The 25,706-nt window shown below is 38.3% G+C and overlaps 2 protein-coding genes across 4 annotated transcripts in view; both read left to right on the top strand.

The window, feature by feature from the left end:
• LOC121961815 (serine/threonine-protein phosphatase 2B catalytic subunit alpha isoform) overlaps positions 1–9,087 on the top strand; it is a 78,949-nt gene extending 69,862 nt beyond the window's left edge. For 2 of the 3 annotated variants that reach the window (XM_042511856.1, XM_042511855.1), the window contains 2 exons: positions 2,705–2,734; positions 7,301–9,087. In XM_042511856.1, coding sequence (XP_042367790.1) covers positions 2,705–2,734; positions 7,301–7,503 — 233 coding nt within the window. In that variant the 3' untranslated portion in view covers positions 7,504–9,087. The remainder of the gene's footprint in view (positions 1–2,704; positions 2,735–7,300) is intronic. The other variant, XM_042511857.1, reaches the window with a different exon arrangement.
• A 2,014-nt stretch (positions 9,088–11,101) lies between these two features.
• LOC121961805 (proteoglycan 4-like) lies at positions 11,102–20,414 on the top strand. The gene is made up of 12 exons (XM_042511838.1): positions 11,102–11,255; positions 13,719–13,796; positions 14,444–14,581; positions 14,683–14,793; positions 15,148–15,234; positions 15,438–15,476; positions 15,739–15,759; positions 16,007–16,078; positions 16,998–17,096; positions 17,945–17,969; positions 18,061–18,143; positions 19,559–20,414. The coding sequence occupies exons 1-12, from the start codon at positions 11,195–11,197 to the stop codon at positions 19,570–19,572; spliced, it is 828 nt and encodes a 275-aa protein (XP_042367772.1). The 5' UTR covers positions 11,102–11,194; the 3' UTR covers positions 19,573–20,414.
• Positions 20,415–25,706: the final 5,292 nt, after the last annotated feature.

Here is a 25,706-nt window from a genome sequence, read left to right as displayed (position 1 = left end):
TATTTTTTTCCTTTATTTATTTATTTTTTTTCTTGTGAGACAAGTTTAGAGTTCAGTCCACCCTCTTATGTTGAATTCCAAATACTCCCTAAATGAGTTTGACAAGCTGCTGCAACAAGGCGTTCTGGAAACATTTTTTACAAACACTTCAAATTTACTTGGGACATCTGATAGAAATGGTCACTTTATTGTCCAAATTTGAGGACTAGTTGTGGATCTCAGCAGTGCTCCGTCGGGATAGACGCGGGACTCTCTGCGATTCAGAGGATGAATTGGAATTGACACAAGCAACTGTGAATGAAAGGGGGATACCTGCTGTCTGCCTTTCCTTTACAAAATAAAGCAGAAATCCAGACAACTTCCCTCTCCTCTCACAGGTTCTCACGCATCAGCTAGCACTTTCCAAAATTCACACAGTTGCTTTGCAATGAAATATGATATAAAGCAATATTTTTTATATTAAAAAGCAATATTTCTTATCTTTATAAGAATAAGTATCTCTTCATGTAAAATTTACTGAATAGCAACCATTGAAACAAATAACAATCAGAGAACGATGGTAGAAGTCGAAATCAAAATCTGAGTTTGTGACACTATACACTGGAGTCACTACTCATTTAAACTGACATTAGAAGCTAAAAACAAAGTAACACGATAGCAAAACTGATTTAATGGAATTCAGCAAGTGTGTTTTGTCTCGATGAAGATAACTTCTTATTTTTAAAATGAGAGAATGTGCCATTTTTCATTTCATAATTTCCGTGGACTAACTTTAAAAGACAACAGCACTCAGTTTAAGCTTTAACATATATCACTAACATTATTTTTGGAAGATATTGGGACTAGATAGAATGATGCAAACAGCAGAAGAGCAAACCAAAAATTTGAAACTTTTCTGGAAATCATGCTACAGAATATTGTTCAGTACGCAGTGCGCAGATTCTGCCCGTTTAAAACTGCATTGTGAGTTTTGATTTGTGACCTCGGGTGTGAGGAGAAGTGACCAAAGTGGAACAAAATAACATCTGGACAAAGTTGGCAATTCTGCGTATCTCTATTAGGGAGAATAAGATGCTCTATTATAAAGCTCCGCTGATTCGTGACAGGGCTTCTTTTGCAGTCTTTGCAGGGATACATTAAAAGTGGATTTATATGAGGTACTTATCCATAGTCAGTTTATACCCTACAGCAGGTGATAGTCAGCGTGCCCCGAGTTTGTAGGAATAGGAGTGCCTCCACAGAGGCTAAGTAATGTACTGCTGTGAATGATGGCCAGCAACAAAACAACCTTTAGCCACCGAAAAAAAAATATTAATTTGAGTATATGCTGTATTTAGAGTATTTTCACTGCTTTACATTAAAGCGTTAAAATTACTGTTTTTTCAATGGGGTCTGGCTTTAAAGTTACACTTTCATTTCAGTTCCACTCTGGAAAGGGCTTCTAATCATAAGGTAGAGAAGATAAATTATTTTAAAGATAGCGTACACTTAGTTAGGTATGTCATACAGCCCCTCTTAAAAATATGATCTGTTTATTTTTTAGAGTTCTGTATTAGGTTTAACACCACTTAACACACTAGCACCTCTTGAACTGTGTTTCTGCTGATGGCCTACATAATAATTGTGGTCCTGAGGATCAACACATATGTTTGTGGAAGTTAAAGGGTATTTGTTTTAGCCTTTTGGAAGCAGCTGACATTAAAGAGAACCCCAGTGAAGGTAGAGTGATGTTCAGAGATTCCTGTTGCAACATTGGTAGAATCACATTGCTCCCCTTCTTTAAAGCAGACACCAGTGTGCTTCTACTGTAATGTTGACTTCATCAACCATTTCTGTTTGTTGCTCTTGTGCCTTTTTGTAAATTTTTTCTCATCCTCATAGTAGTGTGTCCCGTAGTCTTTAGTACCGTATAGCTGTTACTTTGCTGTCACCTCCTGCCTCATCCCTGTCTTTGTGTAAAGCTGATTTTACACACTTGTACTGTATGTTAATTTTAATCTTAAGGGCGACTAAGAAATTGGTAAGTGGTTTTTTAAACACCAAAGGTTGTTTTTTCCTCCCCTTGCACTTCACAAAAAGTAAGCCAGCATTTTTGATATATCATATCAAAAGATGCTGATCCTGCAGTTCCAGATGCCGCTTCATGTCGCACACAACACAGCAGTAACACCGCTCCATGTGTCCACAGCGCTTCGATCTTACATTAACAATGAAGCCATTAAAATCCACAAACACACATACCACCTTATCCCTGTTTTCCATTCGTCCTATTTCCTTCTCCATGTATGCTCTTATTTGCGTAACAGTAAAAAACGAATATACTCAAGCTTTAACGTGTAGTATTTGGTATCAGTGTTCGTCCTTGCAGTATTGTTTTTTTTTCTATCACTACATTGATTCTTTTGTCAAACTTTACCTCAAAGATGCAATCCTCTCCATGAGGTCGTTCGCTGCCACAAACATGTGTCACCTTCCCTTTACAGATCTGGAACTCATCAAAAAGCTAAGGCTCATCCCTCTTCCTCCTTCTCTCACCCTTTCCACTAACATCCATGTGTCCTTTGTCATAAAATGTGGAGATGACGTTAACCTCTGTTGTCGGCATTGGCTGTCTTTGCTGCTCATTGACTTGTTCCTAGGACAAAATGAACTCCTCTGCTCACTTCTCTCATTCGTTTTGCAACCCCCCTCTTCTTCTCTTCAGCTACTATTGAAGCTATTGAGGCTGACGAAGGTAAATGGGTCTGGCTGCCCTCTTCTGTTGCTCTTCATGGCAATAGACTGGGGGTCTCCGCTGGGTTTTCATCCATTTCGCTGGTGCTTGAATAGAGTGTGTTGGGTGTTTGGGCTAACAAAATGTGGCATAGTATTAACAGAGAAAAAAGAAGTAAGTAATTAGGAAATCCTGTGGTCACACATGTTTTAAAGGGGAATGTATTTCATAGCACAGATTTCAAAAATCCCACTGTGATTTGGAGTGAGTGCAAAGCAAATACTTTATGTCGAGAACACTATAGCTATACTTTGCTTTGTAATTCAGAAGTTTAAATATCACTTTTTATGTGTCTTTCATGGAAAATGATCAGACAATCTAGGTCCAGGACAGATATTTCACTGAAGGAAGCACATTCACACTCACATAATGTGGGAGGTGTAAATAAATGGGCATCATCAGGTCGTCTGGCAGCTGTAATGAGCTTTTTACCAGATACAGAGGCACCAGCTGGACCAACATACTGCATCCAGCAGGGCTAGACTATAGACACTAGGAGATATTGTCTAGCACCCATTCTTGAGAACTGGGACAAATCATGTCCTACCAAAAAAAAAACCTAACCTAACCACATTAAGTAGTTATGAAATAAATGTGATTATAAAATAGTTTATTTTCTGCTTTCATTTTTGTATCGTCAAAACCTGCCCTGTGCCAGAAAACACCGTGAAGTGTTCACAACAAGAGTTCTCAACTTCCCACTATTACAAAATGTTTTAAAAGCCTTTAAAATCTATAGCTAACAGCACGCACTGATAACACCACTGTAAAAAATGCACTTTTAAAATCATCTTGGTTTTAAAATATATATATTTTATGAATTTTTTTTTTTTTTTTTTAAATTTAATCAGGCATAAAAGGAGTAAGTTATGTCACAATTTCCAAATGCGAAGGTATGCTCCTCAAGTACTAAGTAAGTTCTATTTTTTGATAAATTGATTAAATGATATTGTTATCGGGCATGTCTTAGCCATAACATATCATCTCCGTAGCCCGTCTATATCAAAACTAAGTAAGACTTATGGTTTAAAATGGTTAGCATTGAGAGAATTTTTAGCAATTTTGAAAAGAAAAAACAAAATACCGACTTCCTGACTATGCTAATATTTAATAAATATATACATTGTTGTCAATCCTGTTGAAAAATGAAATCACTGGAACGTTGGCCCATTGACCATTGACCGTTGACCATTTTAATAGTCAAGACTTTGATATTTTTTTAAAAATATCTTTTCCTGGCCTAATTATGAGTAAAAGTTGAAAAATAAATAAAAAAGGTTTTGTCCCAGTTCTTAAGAAAAACTGCTAGAAGCATAATTTTTGATGACACATCTTGTGGTACATAACCCTAACATCCTGTAGAATGCAGACACAGAAGGAATCAGTGGATTTGTGTGAAATAATAAAGTTTCCGACTACTCAGTCGTGTTGAAGGTTGCACTTGTCCTTTTATCTCAAGCTGTGTTAAGTTTGTCAGAGGGAGGGAGTCCCTTAAACAAACAAGTATTTAATTAAAATTACTCAACACAGTAATTTTACTGTGATTATGATAGTGTGCCCCCTGCTCTGCGCTCACACAATCCAGTGAAGTCTTGCTATGAAAGCTTATAATGGTGTTTCCCCTTTGAAACGACTGAAGCAGTTGTGCATTGTTGTTGCTTTTGTAATCATGAAATAATACTGCAGTTTTCCATAGATCTGAATTAATAGAGTCAAATGCTCCACAGGAGGCTTTGGAATCCAAATTGGATTCTCTCCAAAAAAAATGTATTTACATCGCCTTTGGCGCAAGAACAACCTCAACTGCAAGCTAAATAGTAGTTTGTCAGCTGCTATTTACGTTGGAATTGTCCAGTACTTCCTCTTTAGCTCCATTAGAGGACAGTCCATTGTAGTGTCGAGACACTTCTCTGCTTCTCTCTCCATGTGGATCCTCTGTGGCCCTGCTGTGTCGTGTTCTTTCCTGTGAGCTGCTAATAACCTGTGTCTGACCTGTGCTATGCAGCAACACAACTACGCTACCCATCTTGCCCCTCTCCACACTCCCCAATTTGTCGTCTAAAATGGCATTTTAGAAAAGGGTCATCTTCTTTGCAATCATAGTTATTACCATGACCTTTATGAAAGGTGGAAGTCACAACATTTTGTAAGTTCTGGAGTTAAAATGAGCTGAAAGGAAACTCGATCAAGCTGAATATTGGAATAACAAGGAAATATTTCTGAATCCCATTGAAGTGAATAAAACAGCGTTAAGTTGAAAAATGCATTGCCATTTTATCAGCTTAGTTGTATTCATCTCAGTGGTAATTTCAGAAACCAGCTGCTATTCTTTCTTCTAATTCCAATATTCAGTTCAATTGCATCTAGTTTTTCTGTAACTCCAGTCTATTGTGACCTCCACCCCTCATAATAACCAGTAATCCCTTAATTGCTGCATGCTCCAAGCAGACTAAACAAGTCGTTAGCACCCCAAGTACCTCTGTAGTGTCTTTGTACGTGAGCTCAGTCTCAACGTGGTTCTATTTTGTGGAAGTGAATGTCTCAGTGGGCTCCACTCTAGTGTTTATTTTTCCCCTCCCCTCGTTCTTTTTTTTTTTTGTCTTTTGATCATTCTCCTTCTTCCCTTTTTGTCGTTTTTTAAATCTGTGACGTGACGGGGTGATCTGGATGTTTGGGGTCCTCAGGTGTTCTGGGATGTGCCCAAGTCAAGATATTCCAGCTATATTTTAGTGCGCATACGGTTTGTTTAAGATTTAAAAAGTAGCAGTAGAAGACGGCCATTAGATTGTTCAGTTTTAGTGATCAAAGCTCAGATTGACAGCACAGTGAAAACCTGTTGACCCTGATGCCAGAGGTGCCCTCTGTAGATTTAGAAGGATTATGTAATCCTTTTGTCTGTGCAGTTATATCATTTTGAAACTATGATAAATGGTGTTAATGTGTTGTCATTTCACAAAAATGAGTCATATCCTTTTTTATAGTAATCATTCATCTGTTATCAAACACCAAACATTCAAAATGATGAATATGTAAAAATGATGTGCAATACATGCTGTTTGTTCATGAAAAAAACAAACCATAACACATTTATACAACCACATCAACGGTTCAATAGTGCAGATTTGTGTCACATCATGCACACTTGTATGTCCACATGGAGGAATTGATGGATATTTTGGGAAATATGCAATTTAATTCACTTCCTTGTGCAGAATTAGATAAGAAGATTGCTACCTTTCTCATAAACATCTGTTCAATGTAAGGCCACAGTCAGGGACGGTTAGCTTAGCTTTGCTAACTTACAGTGGTCAAAAATACTTTTTATGATCTGCAAGGAAAAAGTAAAACATTTAATATCACAAATTTAGTTTTAATGTGGAGTAAACAGTGTAATTTAAAATTTTAATTGCTGAGCTTTTTTCTATAGGCAGATTTTGTTAGCTTCAGACAGAGCCAGGCTAGCTCCTTTCCTCTTTTCAATATTAATGCTAAATATCATGAATAGATCTTCTCTTGAAACTCCATTCTAAGAAGCATATTTTTTAAAATGATGAACTATTCCTGTAATGTAAGGTCTTTAGGGCCCTGACACACCAAGCCATAGGTCAACTATCGATTGATGCTGGGCCGTTACCCTAGTTTTCACCGTGTGTCAAACCGTTGGCACTAGTCAGCCATTTTTACGCCGATTTAGCATGTGGAATCGGCCGCAGAGCCCGTCGTTAAGAGAAATCGTTCTGGCAGTTCAGCTCAGTGCATGAGAAGAGAAAAGGGAGTGAAAAAAGCAAACAGACGACTTAAGTCAAGAAGATAGAGATGAGATCAAAACAACCTTGTTATATCAGGTAAGAAGTTTTTATTTAGCCATTAAGTTCTTAAGCAGAAACAGTTTGTTATTGTGTGTTATTGTTAGGAGTGCACAGTAAATATCTTTTGTCCTCATGAAATTGGGTTTTGTGCTAAATGCTAACTAGTATCTTGAATCCGTCATGACAGATATTCCATTTCCATTTTTAAACGATGAATACAGACTAACGCTAACTGCTGGTAGGGGCGGGTATTTCCTCTCACAGAGGTGCAGAACGTACATGGTAGTTGGCCGTTGCCTGTAGTCTTTGCAGTGTGTTCAAGCACAAGTTATTGGCCAAGACGCAGGCAACGTGTTGCAACACATCGGTCAGCCTTTGTCACAGCTAGTTCTTAGATGTCTGTCTGGTGTGTCAGGGCCTTTAGGATCAACATGAGGCAGTTATTAGTAGTGTTAACAGGCCCTTCAGTTACTCATATTTGAAGGATGACTTGCAGTTAAATTAGCCAGCAGATATGTCTAAATGTTGCAGTTTTGTCAGTTAAACAAATTTTGGTCATAACAATTCCATGACCCAAACCAAAGCTAAGCCAAATCTGGTGATGTGTGGGTGAATGTGAGCAAGTGTGACCCCCCATTCTTGTAATCATTTAATCTCTCCCCTCTTAAACCGCTCCTGATTTCTCCCCTATTTTCCTTTTTTTCTTGCATCTCAACAGCCATCAAAGGCTTCTCACCTCAACACAAGATCACCAGCTTCGAAGAGGCAAAGGGGCTGGATCGCATCAACGAGAGGATGCCTCCACGGCGAGACGCCTTGCCCTCGGACGCCAGCCTCAACTCCCTCAACAAGGCCCTGTCCTCGGAGACCAACGGCACAGACGCCAAGGGAAGCACCAGCAGTGGCAGCAACATCCAGTGAAGGCCAGCAGCCGGAGTCACCTTGGCCAACGGGGCTGCGTCGCCCCCAGCCTCATCACGGCCTGCTACCACAGAAAAGGGGCAAAGGGTGAAAGAGTAGAAAGGAGGGGGAGAGTTAGAGAGTGGAGGGGGGGAGGCATCTATGGCTCACACTGGGGGGACATCTCACTTTCTAGTCTTTGGATATGCCTTCGAAATATTAGTTCATAGTCAAATCTGCTAAGTTATTGCCGGGTCACATTTCTGAGCAGTCAGGCCTTTATTGCGCTTGATTCTCCACCACACCGCAGTATGTCAGAGAGAGAGAGAGAGACAGAGCGATAGCAAGATCTTAAAGGTGATTCATTTTTCTTTTATTTCTTGAAAGACCCTTGCTCATTTACACCGAAACGGAAAGTCGTGTAACTTCTTACTAACTATTGTACGTTTACAAAAATACAGCACTAAAAAGGACAGAACATGAGATAATGTTTTTAACATATAAGGGTGTACAAACTAAATAAGGACTATTTATTGATAACTTTTTGTTTTGCTACTCTTATAAAATAGCTCTGAAATTAATTAGGCAGTCTTAAAAAGAATGTTGCAATGTTGTCGAAATGCCAAATAATGGAACGTTTTATGGTTTTGTACATATTATGCTTACCTCAGGTTCTTTTGGTGTGTGCTTTGACCTGATTTTTCTGTATAATGGCTAAATAACTCGGTAATGAATACCTATTTTCTTGAGTTTCATAACTGGAATTTACATTTACCTATCTATCATTTGCAAATATGTTTATTTTTTGTCTCTTTTTGGAAGGGGTGGGGGGGGTAGATTTATCGTGGCTTGCTGGAATTGAGTGTTAATTTTTCTCTTTTTAAGTATTGCGAACAAAGTAAAAATAGAGAAACCTATATTGTGTAAAAAAAAAAAAGAATACAATAAAGTGTCTGCCTATGCATGTTTTATAAAAATCAAACAAAGGAAATAGAAAATCTGAATACCTTGGCTGTGGAGGCCTGTTTTGAAATATATTGCGCTTTAGTGAACATATACTGGAAATGTATACCTGCATACTTTCAATTAACACCATGATGCTCTATGCCTTCAACTTCTTTTTGTAATTGAAGCATTTAATTATCTAAGATGGATGAGAAATCATATTTTTAACCTGCGCTTGTAAGTGCACACAGTCCAATTATTACGCATGTTTGACAATTCTTGTGAGGTGTGTGGTTACACGTGTAACTCAAAAATGCATGATTAGCTGTTTGTGTCATATAACAGGTAAAATCGGTTTTGTTCTGTTTTGTAAATGTGCCACAGAAAAGTGTAATTTGATTATTATAACTATTATTATTTGGAACTCTGCTTTGTATATCAGTTACAGGTTTGATACTGCTCAATACTTTAAGATGAAACAAGAAAAAAAAATACTTCGATCTTTTTTAAGAACTGCTTAAGTGCCCAAGTAATTCACTACACGACATGAAGCCTTGCTTTTGTAATTTAACTTCAAAACCGTTGGCAGATGAGGCATGCACTTGCAACTATGAAAAGTATTTTATATAACTGTTCAATAAAAATGTGCATGAATTTCAACTTGAAATGCTTCTCCTGTATGTGTGTGTGAGTGTGTGTGACTCAGGCTGTCCTACAGTCCTCTGCTAAATGAATATGCAACCATGTAAAATAAAATCAAGTACACAATACACATAGTCCTTTGGGGCTTTTTTTTTGTTTTGCATCGTGGGTGTGTAAAGCTGTATTATTTGGCTACGTGATGGTTTGTATTTTCCAGCAAGATTACAGGAAATGCATTCAACATCAGCCTTAATTCAAATTTGCAAGGAAATCAGGCACTGACAATAGAGTCACAATATTTAACCAACACCTCAGAGGTCAACAAGGGGTTAGATGTTTGAAACGGGAACTTTAAGATCTCTCCACATACTATATTCCATATAGAGCTATCATCCTTACACTGCAATGACTTCAGTCTCTGTAATCGAGTCTTGGTGTTTTTCTCCGCTGTGTCCGGTCCCTTTCAAGAATTTGGCATTGACCGGTCAGTAAGTAGATGGGGAAATTGCTCCTTGGCAGTTTGGCAACAAAGGTGTTTCCTCTTCATCAACCTTAGTGACTTCTTTGATTAAACTACAGAGACTAAGCCAAAGATTGTGCAAGCATACTTGAGTACACAGGAGACAAAGATTTGCAGGCTTTCTCTGCTAAGATCAAATTCTGCATTTTTTACATTAGATTTTATTTATAACACAGACAAATATATGTCTAGGCAGTTCTGCCCCCTAGAAATGTACAAAATCAAACTCCCAATCTTTAAATATGAGTGGATAATCAATCAGGCTACCAGAGAAAAAAACATGTGACCTAGTTGTCAAAATAAATAAATCACTCTGAAGTATATATGGCTGTAATTTGATTAAGCAGCCAACATTTTCTTCTCCTTGGTTCCCTAAGTGTCTCTCTTTAGTCCCTTCAGCTGAAATCAAACACAATGCTCAAATGAAAGGAAGTAAACTCTGGCATCCTGTTTTTTTACCGGAGGGCCAAAAAACAGGAGCTAGATTTTGTGGCCTCAGAGGGATAATCTGAAGACCGTCTTAGACAAAAACATTGTCAGATAAAAAAATTAAGGGGAACACCACCTAAATTAATAATGCCATGACGTGTCCATGGCCTAGCAATTATTCCCATATTTTTGAAAGATATCAAACCAAATTTCTCGGGAAGGTTTCGGAGGTTTAAATGCATGTGAAAGGTGTCTGATTGCTGAAAACTGAAGATTGGTAGCATATGTCTTATGTTTAGTGGTAAAAAAAAATCCTCTTCCTGGTGTTGTGTCCATAAATTAGATCTATAGTCATGATAATTGTGCATGTCATGAAATTACACAATATTTTGGTTACCCTATCAGCATAACTGATGAACAGAAAGTTCAAGTCTGCACAGTGACCCATCTAAGGTCATCTCCATGCTTTCTGGAGGCACTGTAGCATAAACAATGAAGAATAGCAAAAACGTCATGGCTGGTATTTGAGCAGCTCCCCTGGGCTGTCAAAGCTCGGCTCTTTCCATCTGTTCCAATCATTATTTAAGAAAACATGCAGCCATTTTGTTATTGTGTTTTGTGTTTGTTTGTTGATGCATGCAGTTATTTTAAATCGAAGATGTATGGCAGTGTGTGTGTGCATGTGATGCGAGTGATCTCTGCTTCTGAATCTCTTATTCCACAGCACTTTACCTCTGTTTATTCTTACCATGTGATTACTTACACACAGGTCTTGGATACCATATCGTTTATTTAAAGCTTGCTAACACTCTTCACCTGAGTGATCGTAAATGAAATTGTTTTTGTACCAGTAGGTCCCAGTCTCCTCCCAGTTGCTCAAGTGGTGCCATAGCAGGAAAAAAATAAGAGACTGGAGTTGAGCAATGCAGTCAAACACATTACTCCAAACTGAGATTCCAGTTCAATGGATGTAGGTGCACCCACTGGCCTGCCTTGCACTGGTCTCCGCAACCACCCACTTTAACGTCAGGGAGGGAAGCCAGTGAATTTCCTCCCCTATCTAAAGGAAGTGCCAAAATAAGCATCAGCAGCAGAGCGCCCCGAGCACCTATTCCACTGGCCACTCAGTTGGAGTCCGAGGAAGAAGTCGGAGGAGTTTACGGCCGCAGAATCACCATGAAGACCATCAGGGTTCTTGTCCTCCTCGTGCTAGCATCTGTCCATGTCTGCATATCAGGTGAGGGAACCATTCAGTCTACTTTTGGCTTAAATTTCGTGGAATCCTCAGATGTCCTCAGCTCTCTTTAAGTAACAAATTTCAACCTTGTTTTGGTGCATTGTAAGTGCAGAGAGGGTTAAAACTTCCCTTCTTTACTGATGCGTGATGTCATACATAATCAGGGTCTCCTATAAACTTGATTTACAGCAAAAATTGTGCAAAAATCAAAACACTTATTCTGATTGTTCTCATTGATCCTTTCATACGTTTTCTTTTACGAAGTCTGACGCAATCTAGTTTTGATTTGGTATGTGCAAAGATAAAGATCCCACTGTTGTTCAAAAGACACACTTTGAACTGTACCTCAGAGACATCCCATCAAAGAGTGCATTTCCGTTAATTCAGGCTGAGATAAGCTCTGTGTGTGTGTGTGTGTGTGTGTGTGTGTGTGTGTGTGTGTCTGTCTGTCTGTCTGTCTGTCTGTCTGTCCTTGTCCTCTACACTAACAAGTAAGAAGAACTATTACTGTGCCATATGAAGGTGCCAAATGTTTTTATTATGAGCATGAGATATCAAACGTGGAAAAGAAAAGTGGCAAAGTTACGCACGAGTGTGTCTTGGTTGAAGGAAAGGAAAAAGAGGGTGGTTCTTGATGTGTTTGTTTTCCTTTTGCGGAGCCAAAAGAACTTTTATCTGTCCTGCGCTGGGCAGATAGGTGATCTAACAGCAGATAGCCAGTGGGAACCAAACTGCCCTCTCTCTCACATGGACAACTGATCATTGTCCTGAGACCTAAACGTCCCAGCTGGCAACAAATCTACTTCCAGCGTTTAGCAGTAAACATCTGGAGGAAACACCCTCGCCCTGGCTACTCCTCACCCTGCAGAGGCATTTTTACTCATCTTTACGAGCTTTTCTTTCCCTCCAAAACACATAGAGAAAAGCAAAAAGGAGAAATTTAAAAAAACATTTCTCTTAAGACTGACCTCCCAACAATGACTTGAAACTGGACTTGCCCTAAAGGACTTAAGACATGACTTAAGGCTTTACTCAAAGGATCTGAGACTTTGATTTACACTTGTGCTAACATACTTGAGACTTCAGTTGACCTGAACTTGTTTTGAAAGACTTTTCTAACTTGAGATTTGCATCAAGACTTCACTATCAAATCATTTATAAGACTTGAGTCTTGACTTATCATTTGCTCCTAAATACTTGGAGACTTGGCTTGAATGATTTATAGGACTTGGGACTTGACTTGAGACATGCTCCTACATACCAAAGACTTGACTTGGACTTGTTTCCACTAAAATAGAACTTGAGACTCAACTCAGATGAGTTTTCCAATTAATTAGGAATTGTGACTTGACTCGCTTGCTCTGAAATACCTAAAATTTGTCTTAAAAGACTTGTCTCGAATGATTTGTAGGACTTGAGACTTAACTTGGACTCATCTCCAATAAAAATGGGACCAGTGGCTTGACTGGTGACTTTTTCTAAGATACTTGAAGCTTGGCTTAAAGACTTGTCTCGAATAGTCCAAAGGACTAGACACTTGATTTGGACTTACTTCCAGCGAGTTATAAGATTTGTGACTTGCTCCGAAATCTTTAAGCTTGGCTAAAAGAGTCGTCTCGGATGATTTATAGAATGTGAGACTTGACTTTGACTTGTTTTCAATGAATTATAGGACTTTTGACATGATTTGTAACTTGTACGCAATTACTTAAAGAAGGCGTGTCTTGAATGTAGGATTTGAGACTTGACTTGGACTTGTGACTTGATCTGACATACTTAGGACTAAGTTTTTATATGTCTGTAATGACATAGGGCCTTAGACCCGAAAATTGGTCTAATGACTTGCAACCTGACTTGGCCTTAGATTAAATAACTTAAAGAACTTGTAATTTACTCAGATTCGTCCCGAATTACGTAAATTTAGATTCAAAAAGACGCCAAAATAAAAGCCAGATAAAGCTGCATGTGGTCGGATTTTCAGCGGCTGCTCCGGGAAGAAATATGTTGAATGGGATCATAACTGACAGCAGTGAAGACAGGATGCTTGGCTGCTTAGGTCAGGGGACAACAATAGTGTGTCTGGGACAGGATGCAGCTTCACACTGCCGCAGCTCTTCAAGCAGAGGATATCCACCTCAACACGCCATGACCTCCACCACTATCTTGACTTCTCATCCCTAGTCTGACATTTGGAGCGAGGGCACGCCCCTTGTCTCAGTCGCTGAGCTTTAAAGTCGTGCCAAACAGGAATGATGCAAATATGCAACTGTGAATCTAAAATAGACTGTCTGCAGGAAATGTTTTACGTCGACAAACTGATCCAAATAGCACTTTAGTTTTCAATATTGTGCTCTGACGTCGGTAGCAGTTTAGTGATCGCAGTGACTGTGACCACAAAGCTTCTGGTTACTTATTTTACCTGTCACCAAAAACATCTCTCAAATATATGTGTCTGCTTTACAGATGCATCAGATGAGTCAACCCCGACAGCTGAAATAAAAAAACAACCGACATCAGCATCACCAGACAAAAAATTGCCGGGTAAGTATACAGCAATAGTTCTACATTTTGGGAAATGTTTTTCTTTTTTGTACCTCTGATGAAGAGTATGATGAGAAGATAAAAAGCATTCTGATGTGTACAAGTTAAATATAATATAAGGCTACAGTCAGTAGCTGGTTATCTTAGCATAGCAGAAAGGTTAGAAACGGGGAAAACACTGGCTTGACTCATACTGCCAAAGAAAAAAAACTCACCAACCAGCACCTCTTGTTTAATTCCCACAAAAGAACTCAATGTGAAAGTTGTTTTGTTTAGGTTTAGGAAAAAATAAGACTTATTACTTAAGGTCCTTACATTTAAATGCATATTGCACTGTTGGTAAGGCTATCATTCATTCATTCATTCATTCATTCTTCTTATGTAACTCTCTGCCAGAAAGTAAGTCATTTTGATACAGCAGAAAGCTGCACTTTAAGGGTCAAAGTGTTGAGTTGAGATTTTACATTCCTGCATCTCTTCTTTCTTTGTTACATATACACACCTCTGTTACTATTCCAGTGATTTTCACCGGAATAGTAACGTTGGATTCCATTGAAACATGACCAGAGTTGAGTTCTGGTTTTCATATTTTTGACAGAACTCATGCAAACATTTATACGTCAGTGCCTCATTTTCTTGTATATCAGAAGCACCAGCAACCTCAAAAGCAGAACCAACAGCACCCCCAATTGCAGCATCAACACCAGCGCCACCACAACCAGCAACGCAACGTCATGTAGCTTCCACTGCCTCTCCTGGTGCCACCAGCAAAACCCCCGACAACAGTGAGTGCACCTTTGGGTTGACAGATAAATTAGAGCTCCTTACTCATAGTCTCTTGACATATTTGACCATATTCCTGATTCCTGATATTTTTTCTCCCTAGAAGAAACACCAGCGGTTTCAACACCAGCACCTAAGACCATTTCATCTCCACCAGCAACTGAAGACCCCAAGATTACGATCACTCCACCTCTTGTTCAGAAGGACAATGAGTGTTAGACTTTCTTTGAAATCATTTTACAAATTTTATTGACTCAGCAATGATCTCCAGCAATATATCACAGTTTTAACACTGTTTTTAGGATTGCCAATTATGATGTAAATGAGCAGTTTAATTGAATATTTTTATGTCCAAACAACTATGCTTTTACAACACTGGCCTGATGAGGCATGTCAAAATGTGCACCATTGGGTCCATGCTTGGGAAATTAGTTCATCCAACATTGGTTACTTAAGAATTATAGCTTACACCCTGTTTACAGGGTGTAAGCTATAATAATAGCAAATAATAACAAATTACTGCTTGAAAATTGTGATACTCACATGACATTTTTTTCTTTTGTCATAGCAACAGCGAATGACACTGTTCAACCAAAATCTACTCAAACACATGTCGACCCTGACCCAAACTCCTCTGAGACAATATTGACACCAGGTAAAAAGAAATTTGGTATAAGTATTATGGGAATAAAGGAAGCTTTTGTACTTTGTAAATCAAAGAGATTATTAAGATTTGTAAAACATAAATGATGTATTTTTCTGGCATGAGAGCGAAGCATAACCATGCTGGATGGAACCTTTTTTTTTTAAATGACAACTATATTTTGAGCCATATTAATGTATTTTGAATTTTGGCAGGACCCGATGACACCATTCAAAAAACAGACACAGGCAAAGGTAAGTAATGCAGTAACATCAGTTGCCTATTATCATGATTTTCTGAAGACCTTTCAGGTTATTAAAAAAGTTAAAGAAATTTTATTTAGACAAGTAGTCCAAGTTTGACATAAATCACTGTTAATCTTTTCACAGTAATTTTACAGTAATTAACTGGCAGCATCACCACCAACAAAATACTGTTTGCTTGTTTGCTTATTTACTGTATTTTAGAATTACGGTGTTTTACTACAGCTAAATATATTATCTTTATTCCCTTCAGGTACAGCTACCACTGCCTCAGGTACAGTATATCATTTGTACACTTCTTCCTCTTTGTACTTCTTTATATTTATGTATTGACATTCATCATGAAAATGTAATGCCAAATGACATAAAATCACAAAGCAACATCTCTTTAGTTGATACAATTCACACTCTGATGATATCTATATATGTGGATAGTAGTTGGAAAACCACCAGATTTACAATCTTTGTCATGTTGTTTTTGGCTTTAATCAGTTAAGACGATGATCATTTTGTTATGACAGCATCGCATGGAACCATTGCACCTCAAGAGATGCCAGAAAATCAGGAAGAAAAGGATAAAGAAAAAGGTTCTGGTAAGTAAAACTGTACTACCTTGTTGTGTCTGCTTATGCTGCATATGAAGACATGAATGAGTGAACTCAAACCATAAACCATAAACTATTTTAATACTATTCAGTAACAAGGGGCAGGATGCGAATTAAAAAATGAATTGTTTTGAAAGGTTGTCAGACCGGCACTGATGAGGAGGTACCTCCCAAAAAAGCTAATTTACTTAAGTCACTGAACTTCCCTCCATCCATCAATCAATTTTCATCTGCTTATCTTGGGCCGGGTCTCTGGGGCAGCAGGCTGAGCAAAGTAAACCAGATGTCCCTCTCCACAGCAAGGGAAAAGGAAGTCACTTAACATGTCAGCCATAACCCACAAACTATAACATTATACTAACTGGTGATTGGTGATTGAGAGACAGAGTAGGCAAACAAAGCACTTATTTGACAATATTTTAGATATTAAACCTGTAGGGATGGCAGCATTTTGGCAATTCAGAAATGAAACATGACATTATTTGGCTTGAAATTGAAATGGTCATTTAGGGTCCACCCACCAACACAAAAAGATTGTATTATAAAAAAGCAAACACAAGGGAGTGTAGTGAGAGAAAATGAAGAGGCAAAAGCCATCCAGGGAGGAAAAGGAAAAGAAGTCAAAATTTTCAAATTTGCACCAGATGGATTGTTTCATAGTATGTTTTCTATTTTTATTGATTGTTAGCCACATTTTTTTATTTTTGTGTATTTCTCATTAGCTCCTGTCATTTTTCATTATAAATATAAAAGATAATTAATTAATTATAGAAATATAAATAATATTTATAATCATACTGATAATAACACAACAGCACTGGTCTGCTATTTGGTTTAACATTAATCTTTCAGATGCGAGTCAGACTGCGTTGATGTTGACGACTGTTTCTTAAAATGTGACCCTCAGACAAAAGGCTGTGGTGGATTCTGTTGCCGATCTCCCTGGTCGGAGCTGCTGTGGCCATTGTCCTCAAATTCAAATGCAAGAAGATCCACGATCACACAGGTACCTATCACACAGTGCATCTGTATACTGTCAACTGTGAGCTGGCATATTGTTTGATTTTGACTTAAGAAAACAGGGATTCAAGTGTTTTTGCCCACATCCTGATCTGAGTCATTTGAAACTGAGTATCTGCTGACCTGAATAATACAGCTGCACAATGCACACTTCAAGTACTTTAAAGTGATTAAAATTAATCCAGTGTATACAACTGCTCTGCAGTGCAATGCAAGAAAAAAATGTCTACATCAAAACAGTTCCTAATGTTTTTTTATTTTACTTTTACAAAATGACAAAGTAAATAATCTAAAACTATATTTTGATAGCTCTGACCACAACTCCATTTAGTGCAGCATTTTTCAACAAAATAACAAAGTGGACAGTAGTTTAAAGTAGTTTAAAACAGTAGTTTTATAGCTGAACTTCCCAGTCACAACAAATAAAAACTGGCCGCAGTTCTGCTTACTATTAGGCATTATAGTGAGGCTAGTTCAAAAATTGAACAACAAAAATTTCAGTTGCACTTCAAGTGGTGTAGCAGCTTAAATTGAACATGAGAAAATCAGTTTCTACTTATTGGAGTAGCGGCATTACAATAAACCAGGAATATTTGCTACACATAGTGATCTCTGTTTACAACACCTGTCTGATGGCGGATGTAAACAAAGGATGGGGCGGGGCACATGCTCAGAATAACCAATCCTGTTCAGTTAAAAAAATGTGTTGATGGGGCCCGATATCGATTATTCTGATCTTATCGGGACATCCCTAGAAGATGCATATTTTTGACATTGAATGAGATCAGTACAGTTTGTGTTTGCTGATGCTAACTTTTGTCTCCTCTTCAACAGAAGCCATTGACACCGGAACTGAGAAGTAAGTTTGACCTTTGCGGTTGTGAGATGTATTTAAAAAGGTGTGCAAACAGCTAAAGCATTCATCCCTTTGTCTCTCTAACTCTCCACAGCGCATCTTTCCAGAGCAGACCTGAAAGCACCAAAGACGGTGTCATGCTCCTCGGAGTGAAGTCATCAGGCGGAGAAGAAAACGGTGAGCTGCCCTTCCAGCTTCATTCTGTTTGTGCATTCTTCCATCACTTGGTAAAGCTGTTCCTCCCAGACACAGACTCGCTATGATTCCAGGGAAGTTGCAGGCTTTTAATATCTCATTGTACTGTACAGGCTTTTGGGCCTTTGCTGGGCAACAGAAGGTGTTTCCTGTGATTTCGCCACCTCCACCCTCAAACAAGCAGCAGGGCTTGAAAGATAGGGACTTCCTAACATAAACACGATTATTTTGGACAGAAGCTATTGTGCAGTCAGTAAATGTCAGCGTGGCTCAGACACTGTGCATGTTTGTTGGGGGGGGGGGCAAATGCATGTGCACATCCACTGGGGTGCGCATGTCTTTTGCGTGGTTTGTACACAGACTTCACCCCACCCATTTAAAAAAAAAAAATCTGGGCACTAAATGTCCTACCTTCCTTCCCTAACACAATCAGGCTGATATGACTTGGCTGCGAGCGTCAGAGGGAAGTGGAGTCATGCTTTAGGAATTCTGCTGAGGAAGAACGTGTTTATGTTGTTACCGACTACTGGATTTCTTTGGATAGTAGATTTATAAATTTTTATCTGACTGCAAAACTTGCAAGTCATATATAACACATTTCACCTGGACAAGAACACATAATCCCACACTCAAAGCTCATTAACAAAAAATGATCCTTTATACTGACTTAATGAACTTAAAAAGTCAACATCAGCAAGTACCAACAAAAAAAAGACCCCTCCAGACAGCCCCAAATTTAAAATAATGTAATGATTTGGTGTTAGCAAAGTGTACAACTCAGAAAGCTTTTGGATTAGAGAATGAGAATGAGAATAGTGGTGGATTATAGCTCTACTTAAAGGGACAGTTCACCCCAAAATCAAAGCTACGTTTCTCTTCTTAGGGCCTGTGTCCACATAGCATTTTTATTCTCAGCGTCAGCGTCTTTTTGAAAAATGTATTTCTTTATGTATTTTAATTGTTCCCTGTAAAGAACGGGCATTTACGGCTGTCTAAAAAGAAAAGGCTGCACATGGAAAACTCTGAACTTTTCCGAAAGATGCTGGTGATGTCACTGTCGCTTTTAGCCAGATCGGCTGGTGGACACTGGATGTTGCTCATGTGTGCGTTGTGCTTTAATTACTGTACTATTGTAAGCTGCAGAAGGAGGAAACAATAGGTATCACCTCCTAATCATGCTTCCAAAATATTATTAAAAATGATTTCCTGTGCTGCATGTAGTCAATGCAGCACTGCCGTCTAGTGTTGCCTTGACAAAAAAGCACAAAGGAGCTTCTCAAAAAACAATTCAGAGCTTTATCTGGATCGTTTTTCTGGCTGGATGGAAGTGTCATTTTTTTATCACATAGATGTGGTTGTGGTTTCATCACTTTCCTCTGTTATTATGTATGTTTCAGCTGCTGCCAGATAAAAAGAAGGACATTAAGATCGGCCAATGGATGAGTCACACCTGTCTCCCACACACTGATGGTCTGGAGAAACTGTTTAGATGTTTGATTTTTTAAAATATTTTTTGTGAAACATTTTGTGAAGCAGAAGAGTATGTATGATTCTGTAAAGCTGAAAGCAGTTTGACAAAGCAGGGTTTGCGACTGTGATCATAAATCTCAGAGTGAGTAAAGTTATTTTCAACTATAGCAGGCTTACTTATAGCTGCTTAGCTCATTTTTGTCTACATGTTGGGCCACAAAACACATTTTCTGCATAGTGCACTGACCTCAGATCCACATTTGATGTGATGAATCACTTCATAGTTTTATAATAATCCTTTGGGTGAGTTGTTACTCAGCATTTATGTGCCTTGAACTATTTTGTGGATTATGATATTTTGGTCATTTTTGTTTTTGTCTTGTTTTCATTTTTTGCGCATCATTCATCTTCACCAAAAGATGGTATGAAAACAGGCTCTTTTGAGGTGTACTTCATTTGTACTTGTTATCTATCTCAGTTAAGTATTGTTTTTGACAGGTTGTTCAATATTTCACCAGGAGTCTCCACTGAAAAACATTTTTACGTTAACAACCTTGCCCTGCAAGACAGTTACTATACATTCACCAGTGCATGTATGTAGTTAAATGAGGATTTGCTGTAATGGTGGTTTTAAAATTGTGTTTTTGTTAGTAATATAACATTTAAGCACAGGGAATAAGTAAAGCAGGTGCAGGGGATTGCTTTTAAAGACACTGGAACTGTTTCATGGCTGAAATGTGTTGTTTTTAACGTCATTTTTTTCAATAAATCACTAGAAAATGATTTGATCACACAACTTCAGTTAATCAAATCAAATCTTATTTTAAACTTATTTTTGGTTAGGGACTGTTCTTTATTTATCAGAGGAGGGGGTGGCTGGGGTATTACTTTGTTTTTAAAATGAAGTGATTTTGATGAATTTTTTAAGCTCATATTTGATAATTTTGACGATTCGTAAAGAAAAAAGGGTTTCAGAGGGCATGTTTCTTAAAAAATCAGCAGAATTAAATACAACAGCCATTTAAAGTCATATGCCCCTTCACAAAGCCAAATTAAAAAACACAAGTCTCTCCTCCTTAAAAAATATTTGACATACATCTCATAAATAACAAACAGTCCCTTAAATGTTTGTCTGATTGAAATATTACAAATACTTGAAATACCTCTTTCAGTATTGAAAGCTTTGCTCTATGAGGTATTTATAGTAAACCTTTTTAAAAACTGACATTGGTCTTCAAAATCACCAGAAGCTATTTCTAGCCCCTGTATTTATTTTTAGTATTATGGGGACCCATTAAATCCAGTGTTTCTGCCAGATTAGACTGAGAAAAATCAGCCATTTTTTCAGTGCATTGCTTATAACAGAGGTGTGTTGTACCCAGAGTAACAGTAGATCTCCACCAACACTGTCAGTTTTACCACTAGAGGGAGCAAACAGTCAACACAAGACAAGTGAAGCGACCATGTTTCTGCTCCCGGTTCATGAGCTGGTGTTTATTGCCGAGAGGTTTCATGAGTTTGTTGACAGTGGAGTGAGAAGTAACCCACCGGTGTTAAAATCACACTCTTCTTATCTTCATAACAAAACACAGAGCTGCACAGATGCACTCATAACCAAGATTTTAATAGTGTTTTTGTGAAGCTAATTTTATAGCATGAATTCAAATGACTTTCACTGTTATGCAGCCCAATCTCCATTTTGAATTGATTCCCACACAGCAGGGTCAGCAGGACCAGCTCTATCTGTGGCTCGTGTAAGCTGAGACCGTCGGCACGTCTCCCTCAAAGAGACAGCAGATTGACACAAGGCCCATCACAGACGACTAAAGTGCCAGCTGTGGCATGATGGGCTAGTTACATTCAGGATGTCAGGCCAGGCCTTTTTCCTTCAGCGTCACTCAACAGCTCATAGTGGTAAGTCTCCCTCTTTAGGCCAGATATCTTACTCATCTTCATTTTTACCTTCAGAGTGGGTCTGTGACAGAGAAAATCAATACAATTGTCGCCCTTTGAATTAAATTCACCAGAGTGCCTTTTCCTCCTGTCACACTATGGAGCCTTGCTGAATATTTTTTTGTCAGGCAGCTGTCTCTGCTGTCTCTAAAGAATGTTTTCTTTATAGTGTTATCACCTGAAAATAAGAATTGCTGTGTTTTTGTTACCATAGAGTGAGGTGTTTATATCTACATAGGGAGTGGGTCCTCTTCCACAAAGGTCGCCATGTGGTTTCTACAGTAGCCCAGAACAGAACATTTCTGTTTCTCACATTTTTGTGTGTCGGCCATTGTTGTTCTCCTCGATGCTTGGTAAACTGTAAAAGTTTCAGTTCTGCAATCTCACTTCTAGATGTCACTTAATCCCACACACACTGGACCTTTAAAGCGCTAAATGTGTAATGTCAACGTTAAGTGTTTCTCTGGGGAAAAGCATGAGTTAGTTAAAGCTGAAAAAGAATGTTTTAGTGTAGTTATTGTCATGGGTGTGTTAACAAATGGGACAACAGGGCCCAGATCCAGGGACCCAAGGGCACAGGGGGCCCCTAAGCCAGAGCTTCTGGGTAAAGTTGCTGCAAAAAATTATTGAAAGATATTTATGTGTTCAGGCTCAAGGACCATTTGTATCATAATCTGCCCTTTCCTACTGCATATTCCTCATTTACTTTTTTAAATTATTTTTTTAAATCAGAGACCATTTTTAAATGCATTATAATTGAAGAGAGAAGTCTTTTGGCTTTAGGTGGCCTTTGTTGTATTATTTTGTCTCTTTCTGCTCCCGTTTGCCAAAACTACCAGCAGTTAAAAGTAACTAAGTACATTTGCTCAAGTATTGTTCTTAAATACCATTTTGAAGTAGGCCTTTTACCATTTTGGAGGCACATATTGTACTTTTTACTACATTGATTTTAAAGCTTTAGTTACATTTATGCAAAATATAAATAAACTAATAGATTATGATGTAGTATTACACATTTAGCTACCTAGCATCAAGCGTATAAAGTAATCACAATAAGACCCACATTAATCAGCTTACACATTGATGTATCAATAATTATAATACGGTAGCCTAATATAATAAATTTGATACAACTAATAACTAATTTGAATAACACGGGCCATTCTGCATTATTAGCACTTTTAATTTGTGAACTTTAACTTTATTTTATTGCTAATTTACTTGAAATTTTAAATGCAGGACTTTTATGTGTAACAGAGTATTTCTACACAGCAGAACTGGTTTTAACTGGTTTTACTTAAAAGAGCTGAGTACTTCTTCCACCACTGAAAGCTTTCTTAGTTACCCACGTAGGAATGTCAAAGTCAAATTATTCCAATTGTAAGATACCATTATAACAAAGCTGCATAAAAAGCCAGCTGTTAACAAGCAGGTTTTTTGCGGGGTTGCATTACATTTATGTCCAGTCAAGTAACAGATGCTACTTTTTGCAGTTTAGATTAAATTATGAAAACCTGAGGGATCTTTCCCTAAAACATGTCCGCTGTGTGTGTGCAAGGCTCTGACATGCATGAAGAAAACTCCTGCACATGCAACCAGCTATCTCCTGTGGGTGAGAAATGCAACTCAGCAAAAAGGGCCCTGTTGTTAAATTTCATAGGCGAGGGAGGAGGGTGCAGCGAGAGGCACGTTTCACTGGCATAGCAGGTGTCTTGGAGAGGGATAACACAAAGTTCGTGGATGGATTAGTAACCTGAAACACAACACGTTTTATCTTTTGCTCCAATAAGGGAAACAGGAGTTGGCACATGGAAGAAATTCACAGGGAGATTTTGGTTACCAGCAGGGAGTGAAGGTCAAAAGCAGAGGTGCTTCACATTATGGGCCTGCTCTCTGCAATCACAGTCTTTGCCAGTGTGATAGGAGCACAGAAAGCCAGAGACAGATGGGGCCAGGCATAAAAAGCAAAGTTCAAACAGAGCAGAATGTAACACAGAGGCATGGGAAACATCGAAAGCACTGACAACAACAAATGGATTCATCTTCCAGAGATCTGACAGCTGCTGTAAAAACAAAAGGTCTCCTGAGCTTTTAGCTGCATGGTATCATTTAATGCATGAGTGCAGAGATCATAAGGGCTTTCTCTTTTAACCCAGGACAGTCAGAAAAATGACCCATGGGACATCAAACTGTACTGAACTCTGTACTATCTGAATTGTAACTTCCTCATTCTGCAGACTTATCACTTAAAGGAGCTCCATACAATATTCAGAGCTCAGGTTACCTATGATTTAGAGGTTGTTTGCACACTCACTCACTTCTTAACAGTGGGGGCAATGTTGCTTTCACATCTAGACGTGTTTCATTTCATTTCATTGCTCTAAATTTACTGCTTTATGTATGATTATATGCATCTGTTGTAGACATTCCTGTAATCAGTACACTACAATATTTTTGCGCAGTTAACCCACATACATAGTTGCAAGCTATGACAAAATCTACAGATAAGAGTTGGACAGGGACATGTTTCAGATATTGTGTCTACTATAAAAGTTTTTTCCCCCTTTACACAGCAAATTATGATAAAAGGCTTTAATGTTTCGATAAAGCTCTATCTAATGATTTGGGGTCTTTAGGAAAAAATAATTTAATCTGATAAATGTTTCAACTTTACTTGTTTGACATGCATAGTGAGTCTATTCATGCTTGTTAAGTTTTTATGATACAGTGTGAAATGTCTGGGTCTGAAGAATAGCTTTCTCAGCAGTGACCTTGTTCAACATAAAGTTAGGTCAAAAAGCCTCATTAAAGCCACCGTGATAATGTGAGATCTTGCTATGCATTTTTGAACTGCGATCATAACAACTGGTTCAGAAATGTGCTCTTTCTCTCATACACTGCAGCTGATGAATGACCAAATAGCCAGTATTATTACTCATTTTTCATCATTTCAAACAATGCTTCAGAGAATAATGTCATATATTGTATGTAAACCGCAGCGTATGACTGTGTCTAAAAGTCTTGCACCTAAACCTTTGATTTCTCATAAATATTCCAGTGAAAAAACATTTTCCATATCCAAACCTTTTTTCCACAAATAAACTATTAAAATAAATAAATAGGTTCACATTAAAGCCTGCTCAGAGTGCTCAGCCAGTTTTTTGTTGATCCCCTGCTAATATCAAAGCCTTTTGCACATAACTGAAAGAAAAGCCTTGCTTATCCTACACTTTATGCAGAAGGCAACATGGACACCACTTGCTTTATCTTCTTCATGGTGCATTTGATCAATTGCCCCCGAAAATCAATTCCAAAGAAAAAAGTCCATTCCCTTGAAAAAGGCCCTTGTGACCAAAAAATTGACTCCTTTAAAGAAATCAATGCAAAGGTGATAAGTGTTTGCAGGAATTGACTTTTTTCAACATGGCATATGCTTGCATTCACAAAGGCAATAACACTAGCTAAAGCATGTGACTTTTTTTCTGAGACATATCTAGTTCTCCCCATGTGACTGCAGGAAAGCACTCTCTTGCTCTCTCGGCCACTAGATTCCATTACCCTTTAGCCAGCAGAGCTGCTGGGGGTAAGACGGGCAGATCCAGTTACTGGGAGAAAAATTTCTGTTGGGACAGTGTATGGTGAGGGATAAACTGCTGATGAGCTGAACAACTGTGCTCGGTGTTTACCTGCCAAATACATACACATACATGGATATACAGTATACAGTAAGCTGAGACATTTTGGCTCCGTAAACCTGGTCAGGCAGGGGCTTCCTTGTATGTGAAATAGACCACAGATGTCTGTTTGGATTTGTTTAAGACATCCATCTAGGAAAATGTTCTGCTTATTTTTGGACATAATTACATGCCTGTCTTAAGTGAAAGCGCTCAGAATAGATTTCATTCTCTTGGCTTCTGTTTTTCAGGTAGTTTTCCACATGGCAACCACTAACAATGCTTCATTTTGCTGCAGATCCAAGGGCTCTCTTGGATTGGTGTGTGGTGGTTCCAAAGGAGGTCAAACTCCATGTTCATGTTCCTGCCTCTTATTTCAAGACCAGCACTCAGTTTAAATGTGTTAATTCTTTTCTTTTTCTTTTCAACAATTCTTTATTAAAACTGG

Source organism: Plectropomus leopardus, chromosome 23 (assembly GCF_008729295.1).
Source record: "Plectropomus leopardus isolate mb chromosome 23, YSFRI_Pleo_2.0, whole genome shotgun sequence".
In the NCBI taxonomy this organism is placed as follows: domain Eukaryota; kingdom Metazoa; phylum Chordata; class Actinopteri; order Perciformes; family Serranidae; genus Plectropomus; species Plectropomus leopardus.
This window is presented reverse-complemented; position numbering and strand designations above follow the sequence as displayed.

What these genes read in the sequence shown, in the direction of transcription:
- LOC121961805 (XM_042511838.1), top strand. Translation starts at nt 11,195, where the DNA reads ATGAAGACCATCAGGGTTCTTGTCCTCCTCGTGCTAGCATCTGTCCAT. An exon ending in TGTCCATGTCTGCATATCAG is followed by an intron (nt 11,256 to 13,718) that starts GTGAGGGAACCA and finishes TCTGCTTTACAG; the next exon opens with ATGCATCAGATGAGTCAACC. An exon ending in TGTTCAGAAGGACAATGAGT is followed by an intron (nt 14,794 to 15,147) that starts GTTAGACTTTCT and finishes CTTTTGTCATAG; the next exon opens with CAACAGCGAATGACACTGTT.